Source organism: Caloenas nicobarica, chromosome 9 (genome assembly GCF_036013445.1).
Source record: "Caloenas nicobarica isolate bCalNic1 chromosome 9, bCalNic1.hap1, whole genome shotgun sequence".
Lineage (NCBI taxonomy): Eukaryota > Metazoa > Chordata > Aves > Columbiformes > Columbidae > Caloenas > Caloenas nicobarica.
The window spans coordinates 17,308,046-17,323,040 of record NC_088253.1 but is presented as its reverse complement, the minus strand read 5'-3'; the positions used below and the strand labels follow the sequence as shown (position 1 = coordinate 17,323,040).

Sequence of the window (14,995 nt, the reverse complement as noted above, 5' to 3'; positions counted from 1 at the left end):
GAGATCATTGGGAGATGGAAAGGCTTGTGTGAGGAGCATCATCTCTGCTCTGGCTGCAGGTCAGTTCAGGATTCCTCTGAGACTGTTGCATTTTCTCAAGCCAATGGAGGTGTCTGGAGTGGTGAACATGTGCTCCCTCGGAGTGGAAGAAGTGAAATGGTTTGCTTCCTCCTGATCCCTTCATCCCACTGTTCCTCAGTGGTGGCGTAAGCTGTTGTGGCACTGCTTTGTTTAACTTTCACTCCTAATCTTGCTGTGAGACTGAGGTATGTTTTCAGGCATGTCCATGCAGCTGTTCCTGTTCTGCAGGAGGCTGTAGGGCTTCTGGGCCAGCAGCTGAAATGCTTTTCTTGTCTCTAGTGAAGGGAGGTGGATTTAGATCAGACGAGGATCTGGCCAGACACCTGAGTAAACTTTCATTTGGTTTTGTAGCAAAACTCACTCCCACTGGCTGTAAGTTAGCCAGAGAGGTCCCCTCTAAAATAGAAGGGAAAGGAAGGATCTTGATCCTCTCTCCAGATGTGTACAGATTTATGTTTTCATTATTTTTTTGCAAGCTCTCTTGATTTACACCCATACAATAGGCAGAATTCAGTCTCTAGCACTGGTCCTGACACCGTGAGCAGGCCCTGGCTCACAGGCTCTCCCGAATGAAGGTGGAAGTAGGGAAGCCTTTGCCTCTGATCCCTGGGCAGGAAACCGGCATCCTACATATCGATGTGTGTGCTCGGGCACCAAAGGCAGCAGAAAATTCCTGGAGTGAGCCTTTCATGAGAGATAAACAGCTTTGAATAACGACGAATTGCACTGGTGAGCGGCTTTCCCCAGTCCCAAGCAGCTCCATCAGCTTATCCTGTGCAGCGACTTCTGAGCACAGCAGGCTGAGTAGCTTCAGCCCAACTGTTGCCCCTGCAAATCCCCTCAGCCCACTGAGGAGCATAACACTAGGCTTTAATGTACCCAAGTGCCGAGCGGCATCTCCAGCCCTAGGTATCCAAAACACGGGGCCCGCTGAAGCGTCCACCCCATGATAGTCTCGCTCGCTCACACGCGCTCACGTGCTGCGGTAATGGTTTAATAGCAGCCCCACCCAGCGCAGTCAGGAGAAGGACTTGCTGCGTAAGCAGAAGCTGGGAAATCTCGCCGCTGTGCACAGCGCTCTGCGAGCGCTCCACTCGCATTTTGGGAGAGCTTTTTTGTGTTTACCTGGAGCCGCCGGTGCCAAAAGAAGCTAGAAAGAACAGCAGTTTGCTCCTTTGATCTCCTCTGCTCCTGCATCTGGAGATGGCTGTGCTCCTGGGTGCAGGGCTCGTCAGGGCAGCGGGGGGTATCGTGCCGTGGTACCGCTAACGCTGTCTCTCTTGGCAGGACTCGGAGTCGCTGGACGGTTGCATTCAGAGTACGTTATCAGCACTCTACCCTCCATTTGAGGCCACTGCAGCCACTGTTCTGTGCCAAGTTTTTGATGTGGTGGAGAAGACGTACCGTGGGGATGGACTGCGCTACCTCATAGACTTCCTGATTCCAGCCAAGCACATCCTGCAGTGCATTCAGCAGGATGCCTGTGTGAGTACATCATGCCCTCTAAGGCCCGTGAGGGCTTTCTGGGAGAGCTTTCTTTCTGCTCTTGTATGTAAAATGGCTGGCAAAAAGCGCTTGCATGTGTATGGCAGCCTAGGTGGGAGGGCAGGCAGACAATTAGGAAACAGTTGAGAAACTGTTATCGAAGCAGAACCATGCAGAGATCAGATGTGGAGCAGTGCCCTCATCTTCCATAACCAGGAACACCAAACAGAAGGCTTAAGGGAATCAGAGGCAGAAGTTTAGCCAAGTGTTTGCTGGATATGGCTGACTTGGGTGGCTTCTAACCCCAGCCATTCCCTGGCCCTGTGGATGAAGCTGTTGGGCCCCCACCACTGGCAGGGGCCTGTGCGGGGCAAAATGCTGCCAGTTGGTGTTTTTTCCCAGAACTCTGGCTCCCCTTTGGTTGCTGGAATGGTCGCAAGGCTCAGTAGCCCTGAGGAGTCGCATTACACTTACTGCCAGAACGAGTCCAAGATTAACGTACTTTACTATTGGGAGTCTAAAATGTTAGGAATGATAAATTAAATGCCTCCATGGCAAACTTCGCTCAAAGTCTGCAAGATGGAAAAAAAAAAAAAAAAAGCAATCCCAACAACCTAAAACTAGGGTTCATTCTGTTCTTTTTGTCTCTGAACCTAGAGGGTGTGTGTGGCCAGGCTTTTGATAGAAGTCCTCATGGTGGAGGGCAACGAACTTCCGGGAGGGGAGAAAAAAAAAATTAAATAGAAGCTGAAACAGTCAGTTACTCATTTGTCTCGAGGTGAAATGCTGTGGGGGAACGCCCATCACATACAAAGGATCCATGGAACAAGCCCTGGGAGCTGGTCACTTTGCACGTGTTTTGGTGCAGTGTTTGTCCTTCCATGTTGTCACCAGCCTCCAGCTTGGTGCCAGCCGTGTGTTTGTGAGCCCAGGAAGATCCAAGGTTGTGCATAAGGAATTATTCCATGGGTATATCTAGCTGCAGTTTCTAATTTGACAGTGCGTAGCATGGTTTTCCCCTTTAAAGAAATAAAAGGCTTTTCGTTTGTACGAACCAGTAATTACTGCAAGATGTTTCACAGTTTTCCCCAAACCGCCTCCCTCACCAAAGGAGGCAAGGTAGCAATTTCCCCACTCCCTGAGGTGCCGGCAGCTCCCGAGCACCCAGCGGCGCCCCGGGCAGGTGAGGGGCTGGCAGGGAGGGCCGGAAAGCAGCCTGGCTTCTGCCATCCGTGGCTTGCAGGGAGCTGGGCCCGCGGTGCTGCTCTCCCAGCGGGGAGGTGTTTGGGGCACTGACCCGCAGGAAGGGTGCCAGCCAGGGGGTCTGTCCCTCCCTGGGTGGCCGGGCAGGGGCTGCTGAGGCCACGCACCCACCCCGGCCGTGGCTGCCCTCGGGGCGGAGGCCGCTGTGGAACAGGGGTGTGGTGGCAGGGAGGGCTTTGTGCTGCCCGGCAGCCAATAGGAGAACAGCTGAGGCTGCAGTAGCCAATAGGAGCATGGGGTTGCCTTGATAGGCATGGTGGCCGCGGCCGAGCCGGGGATCGTTGGCACAGGGGGCGCTGAGCCCTGAGGTGGGAGAGGTGCGAGGCTGGTGGCTGCCGGGGGGCTCTGATCTGGGAGAGGAGTGAGGGTGGTGGGCCCCAGGGACACTGGTGTGGGAGAGGTGTGATGGCAGTGGGCCCTGGGAGGCGCTGAGGTGGGAGAGGTGTGAGGGTGGAGGGCTGAGAGGTGCCCTGAATCAGGAGAGAGGTGCCCTGAATCAGGAGAGAGGTGAGGACAGTAGGCCCTGGGTGACCCTGTGGGGCTCGGAGGTGGGAGAGGGGTGAGGGTGGTGGGCTCTGGGGGGCCCTGAGGTGGGAGACTTGCAAAGGCTGTGGGCCCTGGAGGAGCTCAGGGTGCTGGCAGCCCCCCAGGCTGGCCTGGAGCATGGACGCAGGTGATATGGAGGTGAGGGAGGTGGTGGTGGCTGCGGTGTCCTGTTGGAGGGGGATACCAGTGTGGCGGGGGTGTCCTACACATGCAGCACTGCTTGGGGTGGAGGGGCAGGACCTGTGCTTTGAGTCACCCTACTGTCATAGGCTGAGGAATGGGGGAGAGCTCAGGGCCTGCCTGGTACTCCGTGGCCTGCTGAGTAGCCACTAGGTGCGGGGCTGGTGGGGCAGCACCTCCAGTGAGGGCTGCCCAGAGCTCAGCACTAGGTATCGGGAGCTTTTGCTGAGGTGTGAAATGTCTGGAAGAGTGAGCAGCAAGAGACAAGAGTGCAGGCACAGGCCTCAAGGAGCACAGCTGGATGCCTTGAGCCTTTCCTCTTTGCTTGCGACCTTGGCTCATGATTTTGTCCTTTGAGAGTGGCAGTTCAGTGGGATCAAGGGAAGCTCTAGGTGTCTTGTACTGTCTTTAGAGTTGGGCCCAGGCTATTCTATATTTTATTTACGAGTCTACTTGTTTGAATTTTTATTGCTGGAAGTTATTTCTTTCCTTTGTTGTGGACTCCTCCTCTTCCCCAAACCTCCACTGTGTGCCCCTTCTTTTGTCTTTGCTGTCGGAAATCACAGGACTATTTCTAGTCACTTGTTCTTTAAAACTTTTGTCTGCCATTTAGAGTGTCTAAACAAAAGTAATGTTTACTCCTTAGTTTGTAGTTCAGCTGGTCCATGTGAGGTTTTCCTAAACGCACTAAAGGGAAAAGAAGTAACTCCTATCTGAATGACTGTTGTAGGAAATCTTGAGAGAGCTAGATCTTTTGTCAGCCTCTGCAGTGATAAGAGTGTAAGTGGTTTCACGAAGTATTAGACAAATCCATGGGCTTCAGCTGGGTGTATTAAAATTAATAGTTTGTATGTGATCCTTGGGGCTGGAGAAGGGAGTATGGAGGTCTGTGCGAAAGCCTCTGTCTCTGCTTGGCACAGAGTAAGAAACCAGGTTTTGCCCTTGGCCTTCAGATGACATCCTTAGCTAAGTGGACTGTTGGTCTGTTCCAGCCTACCCATCCCTGTAGCTCTGGGAGCTACCACTTTTGTGCCATCTTTGTCATTGGTGCCCAGCTTTTTCCTCAGAGGCAGTTTATTCCTGGCTGCAACTGCTGAGCATAGAGTCTGTTCCTGGCACTCCTCTGTCAAGCCTGGTTTGGCTCTGTAGTGAATGGATACAAGAAGAGCAAATACTTGAGCCTCAAAGTGAAATGTTGGAACAACTGAAATGAGCCTCTTCGTGTAATCTTCCCTTAGAAGGTGCTTTTTGGAACAGGAGCAGTATGAGGATGTTTCACTTCTAAAGTTCTAAAACTCTGAAATGTTTAGGCTATTGAAGGACTTACATTCCTGCTTGGATGCTACTCTAGCTCTTGTTGCCGTTTAGACTGTGGCTTTGTTGGGTTTTTCAGGAACTTCAAGGCATCCTGTGTTTTGTTTTTTGTGATTTTATTGCTGAGTTTTCTTCTACTCGTCAGGCAGGCAGACAGCTCATCTGTTGGGTTGTTGATTTCTTGATGTATGAATGGTCCCCAAATAGGTTAGTCTGCATTCAGGTTTTAACAGAAACTCTGTGTCACGTAGATGCAGATGGAAATCAGCTTTATGTTTATGCTGCTGCTGATTGTGTTGCTTACTTTTCAGTCTAATAGTTTAGGAACTGACCTTTATTTTTAATCTACCTTTTCTTCCCCTGAAAGGCCTTTGGGTACAGATGCTCTTAATATACCTACTAGGAGATATTCTAATGGCAGAAGAGGGGTTGGTGTAGTGTAGGGCGCGATTGTTTAGTCTTGTTTGGAAAACTGCAAATTGTTTTTGTTTCAAACCTTATGTACAAAATACTTGGCTTGGGCACTTCTGTAGGAGGTAAAGCTCTATTGACTGAGGTGCTGTGTGAGTCCTGCGCTTGATGGAGAAGTCCGTGAAGTATGTACAGCCTGAGACTTGCTGAAGCCAGTAGCAACTTGTGCAAACCGTGTGCTGCAAAAGGAGGTCTTAGTTTGCTGAATTTAACTGTGCTGTGTAAGGAACAAACTGGCTGGTAGAGGCATCAGGAAGCATAAGAACCTAAGACTGCAAGACTTAGGTCTGCCTACTTTTGAGGGAAGTACAGGCAACTGTGGGTTAGGTTGTAGTGCTTTTTAACTCTAATAGAAAGAGAAAAGCAAGAGAGGTGGGTCTGCTCTGAGTTCAAGGTTAGAATATAAAGGTAACATTAATACGATCCTTCAAACAAATGAAAACTAAAGTAAGATTCAGCTTAGTAGTGATACAGCGTGTAGGTACAACAGTAAGGCAGTTGCACTGAGTGAACAGAAATAAAAGTGCCATGACTGAATTAATTGCCTACGCTGAAGAAAAGGGACTGGCTGGTCTCCATCCTGGAATGTGGAAGAAGTTACCATGTAATGCCAAATGTCTGATAATGGGGATTTCTATTGAATCTGTTAAGTCAGGGCTAGTAACAAAATACAGAGAACAAGCTGAGTGTACAACAATGTGCACTGACTGAGGACTGAATTAACTGGAGAACATTTTTCCTGTGGTTTGCTCCATGGCAGGTAGTGTAAGACAAGCCTTTTTCATAAACTGGCTCTCCCTAGAGAGAAATGGTTTGTTGTCTAATCTCTTCTGTAAAAGATTTATTATGGAGTCATATGCAAAATTAATTACTGTGTCAAAGGGATGGAGGCTTATGCAAGTATTGCAAGATGGGTAACAAACTGGTGAAAGGGAGGGTGTTTGTACTCTAGTGAAAACTGAGTTGGAGGCAGGAGTCATGAGACACACACTACTCCTCATCCATGACTTTGGCATAGAAAGTAAGAGTATGCAGATGACAGATATTTTGTGATGAAACCAGTCTGGGATATGTGAGCAATAACCTAAGGGAGGAGGAGGGTGATAAAAGTATTACACACCATGAGCTCTAAAACTATATACTTAAATTTTTATAACAGTAGACTGGGAGGGCAAGCCTGTGCCTCCACAAAACAATGGCCAGAATTTCTGCTGTGAACTGAGGTTCCTCAGTTTGGGAAGAAAAACTAGCAGGTAACTGGGGTACCATAGGGACATGACTAGAAGACAAGTGTGATTCTAGCTTTAAGTGATGCTTCTAGCACAGTTGGGAAGTGTTGGTGCCATTATACAGAGTGGCTTGCAGTGCTTTGCACAATGAAAAAGTGGAACGAGGAAATATAGCTTTTTTAAAAAAACAGAACCAAAACAAACAAACCCAAAAACCAAAAAAAACCCAAACATTACTAAGAAGGTGCTTCTGGCAGGTCTAAGACATGATCAAGGGAGTCTTGCTAAGGTGATGTAACATGGCTTAATAATTTTAAGCAATGGGAACACATCCAGAGAATAAGCTTCAGGGTTGAGGAGGAGGAATTATTGAATCTAAAGGATGATTTGGCTTTTCAAGCCTTTGAGCAACTTTGCGTCAGCTGCAGTGAGGATAAGAAACCTGGCTGGGCTGAATGTAAAGCTTGATGAACATAGGAAAGAAGTTACTTGATGCCATTACAGATTGTTTCAAGGTGTGTGAGAACCAAGGAAGTTCCTTCCTGCTATATGGCAAAATATTTAAATTAAAGTTTTTTTTTTTTTTCTTTAATCTGCCTGTCCTGCAGAATATGGCATTTTTGTAAATTGCTTTCTCTGTCAAGTCTTCCATGTGACCATGTAAAAGAAACAAGATAAAGTGTCTGAGGTCTAATGCTGACAATACTAAAGTCATTGGACTTTCATCTGATACAGGTGAATCCCATCTAAGCTCTTGTCCTGACAGAGAAAGAGGAAATTAATTATGAAACTGATGGCTTCTGTCATTGCTCAATTTAAATCTTACTTTACCCAAACAGAATCTAGTTCAAAGCAGTCATTTTATTTTTTGAAGTTGTGATAAAGCTATAGGTAATTGAGTCAGTTCAGCCATGAAACTTCAGTTCTTTTACTTCATTGGGATTTTTCTGAGACTTGTCCTGAGTGCTGCTGTATTTTGGGAATGAGGAAATCCCTGGTATGCCAAATGTAGTTCCTAGCAGCTTGCTGATGAGACTTGCTGCATTCTTTCTCTGTGATTCTGCTGTGCTTTCCTCATTTGCTGCCCCCTTTCTCCTGCTTTGTCTTTGCAGTATCTCCTTCGGTTCACTGGCAGGTTGCAGCCATCCCTTGCTGCTGCATCCCACATAACTTGTCTCCACCTGTCTTGCATGAAGTCTTGATAGCACCAGAGGAGTGAATTTTTTTTTTTTTTTTTTTTTTTTTTTTTTAAACCTACCTGGCTTAATGCTCTTCAATTTGGCTTAACCAGAATTAGGTAGAACGTGCTGCATATTCCAGCAGAGCACATTAGGGAATAAAAAGAAGTCCTCAGACCTTGGCATTTTCATTCTGCCTTCCCTCATCAGCAAAGCTTTTCGTTACCTCCTTTCCAGCAGGCCTCACTCTAAAGACCCACCACTGCTTCACCAGAGAAAAGACATTTTGCAGTGCCAGGCTGACTAGCTACAACCTGTGCAGTGAGGTTTGTGCATCTACAGCCTCCTCCTGGCAGGTTGGTATCAAATGTACCTGGTACAACCTTGAGCTCACTGTGGATGCTCTGGAAATAATGTGTTTCCAGAGCCACTTTCTATGTTAAGGCTGTAGCTGGTCTTTAGTTGAGGACAGTGGGTTTTGTCTGCACGTTGCAATCAGACTGCTGTCTGCCTGCATCTCTCTAATGGCACTTGTGTAGGGATGTTGTATGGACTGCACTTTCACTTTCTTAGTGAGTCCAGTTGGTCCTAATGAGTCAGAAGTTGAGGTAGAGACAGGGTCTCCTGGCTTGACCACAGAGAGGTGAGAACTCCTGATTTCTCTGCACTGGGGTTCTGGGGCTTAGACCTCTGCCTGTCTGTGCTGACCAGCTTCAAAACAGGGCTGAGACTTCGGGGAGCTAGTTAGTTCATATTCTAATTCTGAGATGCTGGTTAGTTCATATTCTAGTTCTCAGATGCTGGTGATTTGTGTTGTTAGCTTTTCTTGTTTCTGCTCTTCAAAGAGAAGACCGCAGTATGGAAAACTCCTCTACACCAATAACCAAAGGCCCTAAATTCAGCTGTTCTATTGCTACAGCTGTGGAAGAGAAACACTCATCTTTTTTTTGTGCAAAAGCTTGAGCTGAGATCTCTTCCTGATGCTGAAAACACTTTCTTTTTTTCTCCATAGGTTCAGTACTGTGGCTTGCTGTTTCGCCATGAGGGCTGGCCCCTGTGTGTTCATGAGAAGATTGTAGTCCAGCTGGCTTCCATTGACTGGCGAATCTTGAAGCCTGGTGACTTCTACCTGCAGGTGGTCCCCTATCTGAAGAAGTCTCCACGAATTGTATTGAAATGTTTGGCAAAAGACAAGCATAATGTAGAGGAAGTCGTGATTCCAGAAGTTTCCTATACCTCCATTTTTACTCTGGAATGGTTGAGTACTTTCAATGGAGAGCGGATGGGTATAGCACTGGAAAATTGTTTACTAACCACTGATGATAAAATATTTCGTGTCCCTTGGGATAAAGTGGTTAATCCTGAATTTATAAATAAGCCAAAAATAATTGAAAACAATATCATCTCTCCAGAAATAACACAGGAACATTCCATTTTGTGCCTCCCCATGGACCATGCTGAGTGCAGTTCACCAGACCCAGGATCTCAGTATCTACAGGAACAAAGTCTAAATCAAGACAACCTGGTCGTTAGCAGCGCAGCTCCGCAGTTGAGTGAAGCTCTTGTCAATGGTGCCTCTACAAGTCCTATCCCTCAAGACAACTTGAACAGTGACCTTGAAGGGGAGTACGTTGAGCTGACAGAAGTTTCACTGCCCAGGTTTGGGCCACAAGCAGGCTCTTTAACCCAGTCGCTAGCTTTAAATTATCTGACTCAGCCCAGAACACGAGTGAATACGTCTAAAGGCAACCACAGGTTTATTGTCATTCAAGACAGTACCTACTCCAAGAACTTAATTCAGTCAGCGCTTATGCAAAAGGAGCACTGTCAAATGGACACTCTGAGAACTTCTTCTACAGAAGTTCTCAAAAATGTAATTCCGTTGGAAAGCAACAAAATGACGGCACGTGGAGAACCATCGCCAGAAGGTCAGCTGATATCGGGTGGTCCTGGAAACATGGGAAATAGCTTTCCTGTGTCTGAGTCTCCTGCCTGCAGTGCGGAAGATTCATCTGTAGAGCAAGAGACCTGTAGCGAACACTCAGTCGATTGGCGATATGCACTGTGCAGCTACAGTAATGTGTGTGCTGGAGAGGGTGTCAACAGCAAAGCACAAATTCCTGGTGATCCTGGAAACATGGAAGAAGAAAGTGATGATCCTAGCAGAAATTCTGGTGCTGAAACATCAGAGCAGAGCCCAGAAACAATTCTAGATGGTACTGCTGCTAAAGAGGAGGCGATACATGGAAAACCACTGACTGAGGGTCAAAATGAGGTGACACAGATGGATGCCTTTCATGTGTCTGTCCCTGGGCCTTCGGGACCACGTCACGCACTGAAGGAAGGTTCTGATGTTTCTTGCCAGAGTGTCAGTGAAAGCATTGCGCCAATCCAGGCCACTACATTGCTTATCACTCCTGAGAGTTCAGATGTAGGTGTGGAGAGAGGCTCTTCTTCAGGGGACATTGCCGATGTAGGAGCAGTCGGTGCTTGCTGCAGTGATCAGAAAGTAAATCTTAGTTCTCCATTAAATTCTCTAGAACAGAACCGAGAAGTAGATGAATTTGAGCTGGAAAGAAGGGACAGCCGAGAGGAAGTCGAAGAGATGGAAAAAATATTGACTGTAAATGAGAATCAGACTACCTATAGCCACTGTTCTGTCAAATCTCCTGCAGATGAACTCTTGTCAGATGGAGAAGAGCAAGAAGTCTCTGCCTGTCAGCATGAGAAAGCTGAAGAAGCCATGCTACTGGCAACTGCTCTGTCAGCAGAGGGAGGTCAGACAGCAGAACGATTAAATAACAGTGACTCTTTGGGCCCTGATGCACGAGCAGAAGGCTCAAGGCAATTCAGAACCCAGAGGTTTGGAGAGTGGTGTGAGGAGCCACAAAAACGGGCAGAAAACCAGGACGGTAACAGTGAAGAGAACTCTGTGCTGAACCCAGAGCGTGTTGCAGTACAGAACTTGCAGGAAGGGGAGGAGAATGAGAGAAGTTTTTCTTATGGGGAGAAGTTAAAGACTGTAGCCTTAAAAACACTGGAATCCATTGAAGAGGAACTGGAGGTTGGACCACTGTCCTCAGGACCCACTGAGGGGGACGCAGAGCCTGCTACTCTGCACTCCCACCAAGAGGCATCTTCTGGGGCATCATCTCCTAAAGGTACAGGAATTGTATGTTTGTGTGTTTATCTGGTTGAGAGCATGGATCAAAAGCAAAGTTCTCAAGGGGTACCGCTGGCAAGTATGGCTGCTAGGAGGCTTTGGGGTAATAGCACGAATACAGGAAAATGATTACGTTGTTGGTTTTGTGTCTTGAAATTAGCTTTCTTTTCAGAGGTGGGTTTATTGTAGGTATTTTGTTTAACAGTTCTTTGCAAATTTACATTGATACAGAACAAAGTTCCAGTTTAAAAGACTTTTAATTTCAGTTAACTTGATTGCTGGTGACCTTCACCCATTATGTTCATCATTTGTACGTTATGGATGCATGCAATAGGAATGTGTGAGAAGAGACTGTCTAACTGTACAAATTTTTTGTAGTTGGAAATTTCCTTTAGGAAGATAGTTACAGCAAGAGGAAGCAGCAGTGAATGCCACAGTCAAATGCTAGCTGTGTAACATGACCTGAGGATCAACAAATGTGTGTGCTGGTAACTGGTTTAAGAAGCAAACTGCAGAGTTGAAGGATTCCCCCCCCTCTTCCCTCCCTTCCCCTCCGGCGAGCTTTCTTCAGCTTGGTCAGGTTTAAAGTAGGAGCTGTTTAACTTGAGTGGGAGAGCACTGAGAAACTAACCGTCCAAGTTCAACTCGAACGATATCTTTAAGGAGGTATTGCCCAGACTTTGCAATGCCTGGATTGCTGTGCTGGAGCTGTGCTCCTTTAGAAGGAATTGAGCAGCCAATCCAGGTCTCTCTGCCTTTTGCACCAGGCTGTGAACAGGTAGTGTGTAACTGCACGGACACGATGTTGGCGTTGCCTCAGTCTGCTGAGTCTGGAAAGCTGTAGCTAGATATGCAGATCACATTGAGGAGCATGTGTGCGGCGGGGGCGGGTGAAACATGCCATTCCAGTTCAACAGCTCTCATTCCCTGAGACCCCTGGCTAGGAAAATTACCCAGCTTGAAAGATTAGAGTGAGGTCTCTTGTGAAAGGCTTGGAGGTAGAGACCTACACTGTTAGTGTCAGACCCTCTGGAGGAGCAGATCAAGAGCTAGTTGTCTTGGGATGGGCTCCCAGTGTAATGCTTGCACTGGTCTGAAGTTGTGTGGATCAGAGCCTACATCGCTGCTGCGGTACTACTGGCTGCAAACACAGCTGCTTTCTCAAGTGTCCAAAAGTCACATTTTACCATGACCTCCTAATGGACCTGAAGTGTCCATTGATTAAAATGGAATTTCATTATCACCCGCACCAAAATATTTAATTTCATAATTAGGCAAGCCCATGATTGCCAGGCATTTCTGGTATGTTTGGAGCGACAAGCATTCTTCTCTGTGAAACAGAGGGGTCAGCTCAAATTTCTGTTTCAGAAGTGTGTGTCTCTGAGTGTCCATCACTATGATCAGAAAAAAAGAGGTCACCTTCTGCCTCTCTGTAGCTCTTGAGCGATCTACGCCAATAAATAGCCATGCCGGGGGTATCCGTTCCCCTGAGCAAGCCAAATCTGGCTTGACTTAATGTTTGCAAAGGACTGGACCTCAGAAAAACCTAGGCTGCATTGAGTGCTGGGTGGATGCTTTCCTCATGGCTCTGGTGGTTGCTTGTTCAGTGTTCCCATCTCTTCTGTCTAAAATTAGACAGGTCCAGCTTGTGTACAAGATAATAAGTGTGATTTTTTTGCTGATCCACAAGACAAATCTTGGCCACTGCTGCAGATTTCAACAATGACGGACCCCTCTGGGGTATGTGTGGAGTTTGTTCTTAAATGACAGACAATTTAAATGTTTCTGGGGATTTGGCTGAAATAAGTGACGTATTCATGGCCCATTTCTGATGAGGATAAACTTTGGCATTGCAGTTAAAAAAAACCCCTGTCATCTCGGAGTTTCAAAAGCAAAAGGAACAACCTAAATTGCAGGGAAAACCCCCCAAACCTACCAACCAAACTCTTTAAGGCACACGGCAGCTCAAATATCTGTTAATGCCAGGAGTATTTCTTAAACATTATAGCTGGAACTATAATAAGCTTAATCCATTCAATTACATTTGATTGCTTTGAGATCCAAACAAGCCATCCCCTTATCCAGCCCTATTAAACCCTCAGAGATACAATAAGAAGATAATTCAGAGATAGAATTACAAGGTGAACCAGATGTCCTATGCGCAGTCCTACCAATGGACTTTTCCAGTCAGTCTGTAGGCGACTTAGCTGCTCTGTGTCTTGTTGGGGTTCTTTTGCTACTGTGATTGGAAATTGTAGATATCTTGCTTAAACTATAAATAACAACAAAGCTTAAGCTTTGCTGGGCCAATTCAGGTCTGCAGTTCACACCTCAGTAGTAGTAAGCAGATGTACGATTTGCTCTTGTGGCAGGTCTAGTAGATTATGTCAAAATACACATTCAAAACTGGGGCACCTGAGTTTGCTGTTATCTACAGATTTTTTCCTTGTCCCTCAACTCTTTCCCCTTCCACTCCCAGTCACAGACTGATCTTATTTTCTGGACAAATATGATCTAACTTAGATTTCAAGTCAAATGTGAGATGTTCTGAGTTGGTAGATTAAAATCTACACTGGTTCCATTCACAGGAAGTCTGACTGCTGTTTTTCCCCTAATGACTAACTTTAAGTGAATTTTGAAACTTTACAGCTCTGGAAATAATTCCTGTATTTGGGAGTGGAAAATATCTTGATATTCAATAAATTGGCTGAAAAAACCACACTGGGGCATATTCAGCAGCACCTGTTAGGGTGTTCCATTCCCGTTGCCTGTTACTACGTGATGTTAGCATAGATGATACTGGTGCTGGGGCAGTTTGCAGGAAAAATGCTAATGTCTCTTTGAAATGCACACAAGCAAATCCTTCTCTACCACTTCCTTAACCTTGGGGAAAGGTGGAACCTGCAAACATGGCAAATTCAGATGTCTCAGTTCTCAATTTGCTTTTTGATGTAATCCTCCGCATTCTACAATTTCCGCTTTAGTAAATGCCTCCACCCCAGACTGCAAATAACTACCAGTGTGCTTGGACCTGTTGGCGGAGAGGTGGGGTCTGCAGAGCTGAACTGAGCCTGAAAAGCTTAGGGAAGAGGTTTGTTTGGGCAAGATGTACGTAGTCTGGACGCTACACAATTCCAGTGAGGTTTCTCTGGGACTGTGTCTGGTGGGCTAAGCAAAATGCTTCTCTCTACCTTTTGGGAGTTGCTACCTCATTCCTAAGAGATACCCAGGGCAGGGCTACCATGTACATTTATGTCTTTCTCTTGTCCTTCAATATAGCTATGTTCCATTTCTCATCTTCTTTAAATGCCACCTTCTGGTCCTCTTTGCAGGCTTTCTCGTTTAATGCAGATTCATTTACTACAAACTGTGTGGTTCTGCTTATTACCAGGCCTTACAGCTTCTTGAGGAGATGATTCTGTGTTCTCCTTAGAAAGTCTTTCAATCTTTAATGTGAAACTTTTGGGGCACAACTTACATGACTTTTTGATCTTCAAGATACCCCATCTACAGGAGACTGGTGCCCGTCTGAAATGCTGCTTCAGAAAGATCTAGCAGCATTGTCCAAAGTGAATGACCTCTTGCGTCACTGGGAAGAGGAGGCTGAGGTAGACTTAGGAACAGAACTGAGCTCTGATGCGTCCCAGAACTGTGCAGAGCTGCAAAGCCATCGCAGCAGCTTATGTAGTCAAATGCAGCAGATGCCAAGCTGGGTCCCAGAGATGCTCGCTCAAGAGGAGTGTTACCAAAGAGTAATGAGCAGCTACTCCATCATGGCCTCGATGGTGCAGAGCCCTGGAGCCCCTCCTAGCTTCCCCCCACTGTCAGGTAATTTTGTGCAGTGAGCCATGCTGCTCAGGGCACTTCTCTCACCCACTTAGCAATTTTGAAAGTAGTTTGGGCTGAGCCTCAACCTGTAAATCTCCTTCACTGCTAAAACTTGTATTGAAAGCCACTTCAACGACTGCTTTGTTCCTGGTCCTGCTCTTTAATGAAGTATTGGAATCTGTTAGTAAATAAACTGAGTCAAGTGTCAGCATTGTTGATGTAGCAGGAAGGTAGGATGGTTGAAGTTAATTTTAAAT

General features: G+C 46.5%; 1 protein-coding gene across 7 annotated transcripts in view; it reads left to right on the top strand.

The window, feature by feature from the left end:
- Positions 1–14,995, top strand: part of PLEKHG4 (pleckstrin homology and RhoGEF domain containing G4) — a 90,868-nt gene that overhangs the window by 14,380 nt on the left and 61,493 nt on the right. For all 7 annotated transcript variants that reach the window (XR_010606627.1, XM_065640675.1, XM_065640673.1 and 4 more), the window contains exons 2-3: positions 1,369–1,566; positions 8,760–10,908. Coding sequence is in view for 6 of the 7 variants with exons in the window: in XM_065640675.1 (XP_065496747.1) it covers positions 1,369–1,566; positions 8,760–10,908 (2,347 nt within the window). In the remaining variant the exon portion in view is untranslated. The remainder of the gene's footprint in view (positions 1–1,368; positions 1,567–8,759; positions 10,909–14,995) is intronic.